The sequence below is a fragment of the Typopeltis vanoorti genome, chromosome 20, assembly GCF_054136105.1.
Source record: "Typopeltis vanoorti isolate ZY-2024b chromosome 20, IOZ_Tvanoo_1.0, whole genome shotgun sequence".
Lineage (NCBI taxonomy): Eukaryota > Metazoa > Arthropoda > Arachnida > Uropygi > Thelyphonidae > Typopeltis > Typopeltis vanoorti.
In genome coordinates, this window is record NC_143568.1 from 106,427,327 (window position 1) to 106,435,845 (window position 8,519).

An 8,519-nucleotide genomic window follows, 5' to 3' on the forward strand; every position below is an offset into this window, starting at 1 on the left:
CCCTTTCATCAGGTCAATTTCTTATCAAATAGCCAGAATACTAAGAGCCTACAACATCAGCATGGTCTTCAAACCAACCACCAGCATCAGACAGGTTCTAGGATCCCCAAAAGATAAGGTGCCATTCTACAAATATCCAGGAGTATGTTTAAGTTAAAGGACATTACATCCCATATTGTTTCTTAGCCGAATAAGAAACTCAAAAGAGTTTCATGCAGAATATAGAAATGATATAAAGTTCGGCGATTCCAAGCGTAAGCAAATACCTGGATAGCAGCAACTGACCCTTAAGGTAGTGCAAGCTGAGGCAACTCATAGCAAAGGTGGAGCAAGATCCGATCACTATTCTTGATATTTACCCATAATGTGAACTTAGCTCCTAGGAGCTATATTACTGTTCTACATTATGAGAGAAGGTCACTACCCAGACCGGTTTCAACCTTCATTGAGGTCTCATCAGTGAGTAGGTAGACCTAATTAATACCAAGTTTGTAGCAAACAGAACTTACATCCCTTCTATGAGAATTGCCAAGTGGTGTCCTAATAAATTACTAAATATATATGAAGAGCCAGAGGCTTCAATTCGGCGACATATAACTTGTTTAAGTTAAGGGACATTACATCCCATATTGTTTCTTAGCCGAATAAGAAACTCAAAAGAGTTTCATGCCGAACTCACTGATGAGACCTCAATGAAGGTTGAAACCGGTCTGGGTAGTGACCTCTCATAATGTAGAACAGTAATACAGCTCCTAAGAGCTAAGTTCACATTATGGGTAAATATCAAGAATAGTGATCAGAGCTTGCTCCACCTTTGCTATGAGTTGCCTCAGCTTGCACTACCTTAAGGGTCAGTTGCTGCTATCCAGGTATTTGCTTACGCTTGAAATCGCCGAACTTTATATAATTTCTATATTCGGCATGAAACTCTTTTGAGTTTCTTATTCGGCTAAGAAACAATATGGGATGTAATGTCCCTTAACTTAAAACAAGTTATATGTTGCTGAATTGAAGCCTTTGGCTCTTCATATATATTTAGTAATCCAGGAGTATATTACATTCCTTGCTCCTGTGGTCTTGCCTACATCGGACAAACTTCATGGAGTTTAGAGATCAGACAAAAAGAACATGTTGGTGATGTAAACCACAACAAAAGTATTTCTTCTGGCTTAGCATATCATTTCTGTACTTCTAACTACACGATAGAGTAGCAAAACAGCTCCATGTTATATTTGGATGACGACTACAGACATCGTTTATTCAAGGAAGCCACAATAGTGTTAATAAGCAGCAGAAACCTCAACAGAAATCAGGGTACTATACTAAACAGTTTGTCAAAAACCTGATCCTCTCTCTAAATCCATCTGAACTACAGCTAGCCAGTAATCACATTACGTGTTTACAACAAACACACATACATGATAATGAATAAGAATAAGTCCGATCAGTCTCTGTCATGCGAATGTGTAACCTTAGCTACTAGATTTTTCACAACTTTTTTTTATGTTCCTTTCAATTTGCATTTACTATTTTTTTTGCTTTTCCGTCAACCTTTGAAAAAGCTAGACAGTTTGCTCGCGAAACTAGTAGGCAAAGAATGCAAGATGTTTGTACGCATTACAATATGGTCAGTATTAAAACAATAAATTTGTATGTTTAATTATCAACGACCAAATATGTTTAATTTAAACAGTTTTATAAAACAATTTTACTATTTTCATACTCTGTCTACCAGCACTATTCCTAAATCTCTAGCTTCATCTATTTACTGGAGGGCTTGTAATCTCTATCTCAAAATGCATAACTCTACATTTCTCCATATTAAACTGACATTAAACCCACCATCTTTTGCCCAAACTGACAGCCTATTTAAATTATCCTGCAAGCTCTACACATTGCCTTGATTAACTATTACTGTACCTAATTTTGCATCATCAGCACAGAACTGAATATATTCCTTCAGGTTATTTCCTAAATCATTTATGTGCAAATTAAAACAGCAATGGTCTCAGCACTGAACCTGGTGGCACATTACTAGTCACCTCAATTCCACCTCTCCATATGCCACGTTTTAATATCTGACTAGCAGTCACCCTCTTATCCACTTAACCAGTGTCATGCCCATCCCCATTTGTTTTAATTTGCGTAACAGAGTTCCATGAGTATTCTGTCAAATGCCTTTGCAAAATCATCTGTAGCCATTTCTTTTATCCAATTCTGCTGTTACTCTATTATAAAAAGTTAGCAAATTACTAAGGAATGACTTACCCTTCACAAAGCCATGTTGACCCTCATATGTCATATTTTTTTTATCTACCTATTCTTGAATTCTCTTTTTGACCAACTTTTCTATACTTTTACTACCATGCCTGAGATAATGATTGGTCTATAATTTGCTACTGAAATCTTAAGAAATCTTAAGACCTCCCTTATGCAAGGGAGTTATTTTGCCCTCTTTTCACTCCCTTGGAACTCTACCAGAGATGAGACTTAAAGAGCCTTGTCAGAGGCATTGCCAGTTCTCTTGCACATTCTTACAAAACTCTAGCTGTGGGATTAGCTGTATTTACATTGAGATTCTGCAATATCCTAAGAACTTCCAATTCATCCACCTCTATTCCCACATCAATGTCTGTCACATATGTTAAAGCAGTAACCTCACTAGGATGATATATGCTTGCAAAGTGGTCACTCAGTAACTCAACTATTTTATCCACTTCTGTCTCCTCGTGACCATCATCACTCATTAAGGTTAATCTTTCATAGTCATTCTTCCTCTTACTTGCCACATAATGAAACAACTCTTTGGGATTTCCTTTGGCCTGCTTGGCTAGATTCTTCTCATAATCTGATTTTGCCTTCCTTGCCTGAGCCTTGTACTGTTCATGAGTTTGCTGGTCACCTTTCTCTTTATATACCTTCCATAGTATTTTCTTCTTCTGCAGCTCGTACTTAATGATATTAATCATCCATCTAACTCCTATCTGATTAACCCTCCTTATCTTAGATATACAATATTGCATCCTCTAGATGGTCCTTAATTATATCCCATGCACTACTAACATCCTTACCCTGCAGTGTTTTAGGCCATGGCACAGATTTAAGCTTCTTCCTAAGCTTGTCATCACCTGCCCTGTAGTTCCCCAATATCCCTTCTTGACTGAATATTCTTCATTTTTATAATCTCCCAGGTCAAGACCACATGGTCACTTTCAATCGGACAATGCGGTCACCTTAGTTATGAATAGCTCTTCTGATCCTATGACCAAGTCCAATACTCTCAATCCCCTAGTCCTCTCCATCACATGCTGCCTCAAGTAATTATCTCTTGGAAGATATATAAATTTCATTTTCTTCCTACCATGTGATCTTTTTTCCTTCCAGTTGATATCTCCATAATTGAAGTCCCTCATAATAATCACTCAACCTGTACTCATTGTACTAATTTGCCGATGCATGCCTTTCAGATCATCTGTGGAACTCCCTAGCCTATAGCAACAACCAACTATATATTGTGTCTTACTGGTCTTAATCTCACACACCAGACTGCTTCAAATGAACAGCTATTTCCCCCCCTACACACACACACACACACACACACTTATCACTTCTTTTTGGCTGCAGTTCATATGCTATCATCAGCAGTACCCCTCCCTATCTTCTCCATCTTCCCTGAAAATACTAAACCCTTCATATTCTATCACTGTAACTACATCATCTGCTGTTAGCCATCTACTAATGCCCACAACTTTTGGCAAGGTTGCACTAACCAATACCAAAAACTCCTCCCTCTTGTTCCTGATAATTCTGGAAAACTGCAGCATCCCTTTAGGCCCCCATCCACCTTTACTTTCTGAAATGACTACCCTATTCAAAATTTTTGCCTGAGAGACTAGATTCCTCATTTGGTCATTCTCACACCCACTTTATGGGTGCCTTCACACAAACTCACTTGCTGTCACCCTAACTGCTTAAGTTTCCCTGAATTTGCACTCCATGGCTGGGTGAACAAAGCTCTCTAGACATCTAACACCAAAACCATTTAGACGAGGTCCATCAGCACTGTAGAAATCATTCTTTCCATCAAACACGAATCCATAAATTCTACATCATTTCTTTTGCAGGTTATAACAGAATCATAATATACATGCATTTTCTTCAGTTTCAACTAAAAAAAACTGCTACACAGGTCCAGATGAAGAATGTTTTGCATTAGATATTAAAATATAGAGTCAAAATTTAAAGGATATATTGGAATACAAAGGCAAAGGGGAAAATGGATACATGCATACAAACATACATTAAAAATATTAAAGTCAAATGATACTACATGCTCTGACTTTATAATTAGTATTATGATTTTATTTTATGTACATTAGTGCTGTTGTACTAAACTGGCATCTCACCTCTCCTATTTTCTGCTAAGCCTACATTTCCCATCCTATAGCTGTTTGAACTGGCTTCTCTTCCAGTCCTGTGGAACAGAAGCCAGTTGCACTCAGCTGATTTCACCTCATCTCAGAAATAATCAAGGGACTGAGATTCTATAAGCATGGATGGGCTTATGTGTTCGTCAGACATGTTGTAATAGGTTTCTGCCTCAGTGAACACAAAAAATATATCCGACACTTTCGCTATGGCAAGTCAGGTCTGGCAGACCATGCTTTGGATACCCCTGCACACACAGGATCAATTGGAAAGCAACAAAAGTAATGCACAGAAGCTTCTACAAGTCAGAGAGGTTGTTCTTGGAATCAACAGAAGCCTTAAAACATACTCCACACCTTAACAAGTATGGCTGTATAAATCTACCAAAGATTTGGGAGATAGTCATTCTAAGACCAAATTAATATTTATTACTTTTATTTTATTTTTTTAAACTTTCTAAGACTAACATTTGGACTACTATTTCATAACTTTTTTTTTAACTTTTTCATAATTTTTTTTTTTTTTTTTTTAAAACATAGATGGTGCCATATTAGGACTTCAGTCATGTGTTGCATGCTGCAATTACTTATACTAGCCCCACTGTTACACCAGATTGTTGTTGTCTTGTGTTTGTAACAAACTTTGTGTTGTATGTGTGCTCTGAAGATGCTGGCTATAATACCAGCAAAATATTAGCTTTTAAGTTAATAAATAGTTATTTTCTTATCCATCTGTGTTCATATCATACTGTGATATCTATTACAACATGAGATTCTATAAATTAAAGATACCAAGAAATTATATTCTTCATTTAATCCTTTATCCAAGTGGAAGCAAACAAAGTATGCATGTGAAGTAACTTCATGATTGGGAAACTCATATTTCCACTTGGTCATACTGTAAATTAATGTAATAAATAAAGGTCAAAACTTGTCTGGGTAGCAAAGTCTTCCCAATCTGGGTAGTATTTCATAATGCAAAGCACATATCCATAAGGATATGTGCTTTGCATTATGAAATACTACCCAGACTAGTTTTGACCTTTATTAATTTAATTTACAGTATACCCAACTTTCAACATCTATCTCTAATCTAAAGTATTTTATTAATAAGTGACATTTTTTGGCTACTTATACATAGAAATATGACTTCTGAATTAATGCAACCTTGGTATCATTTCTGGGCCTGGTTCCCCTGATGAGATCTCTATAAAAGGTCTGGGTAGTGACCTTTACCATAATGCATAGCATTATACATCCATAAGGATATGTGCTTTGCATTATGGGATACTAAGGCAAGCGATGTGAAGTTATTAGCCTCTCTATACGAGTTGCCCAGTCATGAAGTAACTTGGATAAAGGATTAAACCAAGAATATAATTTCTTGCCATCTTCAATTTACAGTATAATCAAGTGAGATTCTATAACTGACCAGATTAATGAAATTACCCTTGTGCTGCTCAAATCATTTCCAAACAACTTGTACCACATGATGGTATATGACAAATCCATATACATAACATATAATATTACTCAAACTACTAATGAAGTAAATTCACTCTAGTAAAGCAGAAGTTCAAAGGTCACACAGCAAAAATTGTAAACAACTCCCAGGAAGGGAAATTTTAAAAATTCCGGGCAAGGGGGTGTCTATTCTGGACTAAAAGCAATAAGCACAGTATATGGATAGAGTAATTCAGAAATTGAATGAATTATATATCTAAATTTTAAAAATTGACTTCTTTCTTTCCCTTTAAGTATGCAAGTTAGAATTTATGAAAACAATCCTATTTCCATTCAGGATAGCCTCTTAATAATAAGACTAGTAATCCTTTTAACAGTGCAATATATGGCAATTTGCATGCAATGTTACACAGAAAACAAGTCTAGAGCCATAATTTCAGGACTGGTAATATGCTCCTGATCTTACATCAGAATGCTAATATCAAAAACATATTATTACTATTATTACGGGCAACTCCAGGGAGTCATTAGACTCATCGAGGGAGGCCCCAAATCATATTCATCACAACTATTTGACATTCATACAGTATCTATCATACCTCGCCTTAAACTCATTCACTGTCACAGCATCCACCACACACTCAGGGAGCGCATTCCACTCATTCACTACTCTAAAAGTAAAGAACCCAGCTCTAACACCTTTACTAACCACACTTTTGCCCAGTTTCCATGGATGTCCCCTAGTCCTCCCACAACCAGCCCTGTTCTCAAAAATATCTTCTGAATTAATTTTATAGAAACCCTTCAGTAATTTGAATGTCTCAATCATATCTCCCCTCCTCCGCCTATCAACCAATTTTTGCAACCCACAAATCCTCAACCTGTTCTCATACGGTTCATTCCACAGACCTGCTATCATCTTGGTCACTCGCCTCTGGATCCTCTCCACCTCCTCCCCATCAAGAAGAAACCTAGGTGACCAAATCTGAGCACAGTAGTCTAGATGGGGTCTTATCAAGGCTCGATAGAGAGGAACAATAACCTGCTTGTCAACGTATTCTTCAGCAACCAAGTGATTTGATGAGCTGTTTTGGTCACTTTTGCAATGTGTCCCCTAAATTTCAATTCCTTATCTACCAATTCCTTATGCTCCTGATCTTACATCAGAATGCTAATATCAAAAACAAGTCATTACGTCACTAACACTCGCTGCTTATATTAAAAAATTAAGTTTGATTTGAATCAATTAGCACTCGAAGTTCTAAGCAGAGCACATTCACTATAAACGTCTACGTGAGAATTGCAAACAGTTAAAACGTAGATAGTTTTAAAAAAAATTAACGCTTCGGGGAAAGATTCTTTTATTCTCTAATATAATAGGAAATAACAAATATAATTTATATATATAATTTATGTAATTGTTAATGGCATAAACCTCTCTCTCGATGAGTCTGACTTCAGGAGAGCTAATATAATAATAATTTATGTAATTGTTAATGGCATAACCCCCCCCCCTCTCTATCGAAAGTCTTTGACTTCAGGAGAATTAATGCAATAATAATTATTTGCCTCGCCTACCAGAGGAAGTTCGTGTAAATACAGACAATGTTGCTGTTTAATGTTATTCATTATTAGTATGCTGCAACATGTTTAAAACTAATAGCTTTCAGATGTTACCAAGTGGTTACTACGCAAACAATATCACTCACCTTCTCATAATCTTCTCCTCATGACTTAAGTGATCCAACCGTTGCCTTTTACGAACAACGCCTGGAGATAACGCTTCATTTTCGTTTTCACTAGAAGAGGAGGAAATACTATGATCAGGTAAAATATGCGATGGTGGCTGAGTAACAGTAGTCCAAGCTGTTTGCCTTCCAAGCGCGCTTGGTAAGGTAGTAATCACAATTGTTTTTGGAATTGCCATTCGAATTTCGCCTAACCGGACACGAAGTTATACCGAAATATTCTGATAGTTTCCAGAATGGTTAATACCGGCCATAGACCCAAGGAAATAAAATTTTGACATCTCCGTAACATTTCATGACAGTTGTGGCTTCTTCCCTCTAATTCAATGAGACCGTGGCAGAATTCTATTGGACGACAACAACGTCTACGCAATCAAGCAATTTCCCGGAAACAACACGTCAATTCAGTACAGCATGTCCACCACTTGCAGCTGTTTCTGACGTAATGTTTCATCATTTCGTAAGCTGTCAGAATATAAATAATTACAAGTGTTTATCAAATATCGATTTGGGCTGCTTTCGATAGGACTCTTTAAAAACATGTTCTAAAAGCCATTTCATGGAGGTAAAATGCGTAAGTCCAATTATATTTTAAATATGACCGTTTTGTTATTCAATAATATCATCAATTTTGTTATTCAATAATAATAGTATTAATATCATCACTCTAAAACAATCAGAGACAGAGATCAAATATCAAAATCTATCTGATGATATTGATAATAAATAAATAAATCCACTAAAGCCTTTTATTCACCAAAGGAAGCAGGCGAGGCCAGACCATATCTAAACTGTGTACAAAAGTATGACAATAAAATATTTAAATCTCGGTTGAACGGCTGTGAAAACACTTTGCATATTCTCAAAATCAACGAATTAT

At 36.4% G+C, this 8,519-nt stretch overlaps 1 protein-coding gene across 1 annotated transcript in view; it reads right to left on the reverse strand.

Annotated features, from left to right (window-relative positions):
• The window catches only part of Xbp1 (X box binding protein 1), a 50,051-nt gene extending 42,072 nt beyond the window's left edge, over positions 1–7,979 (reverse strand). The window contains exon 1 of the mRNA XM_090410181.1: positions 7,601–7,979. Coding sequence (XP_090266307.1) covers positions 7,601–7,818 — 218 coding nt within the window. The 5' untranslated portion in view covers positions 7,819–7,979. The remainder of the gene's footprint in view (positions 1–7,600) is intronic.
• Positions 7,980–8,519: the final 540 nt, after the last annotated feature.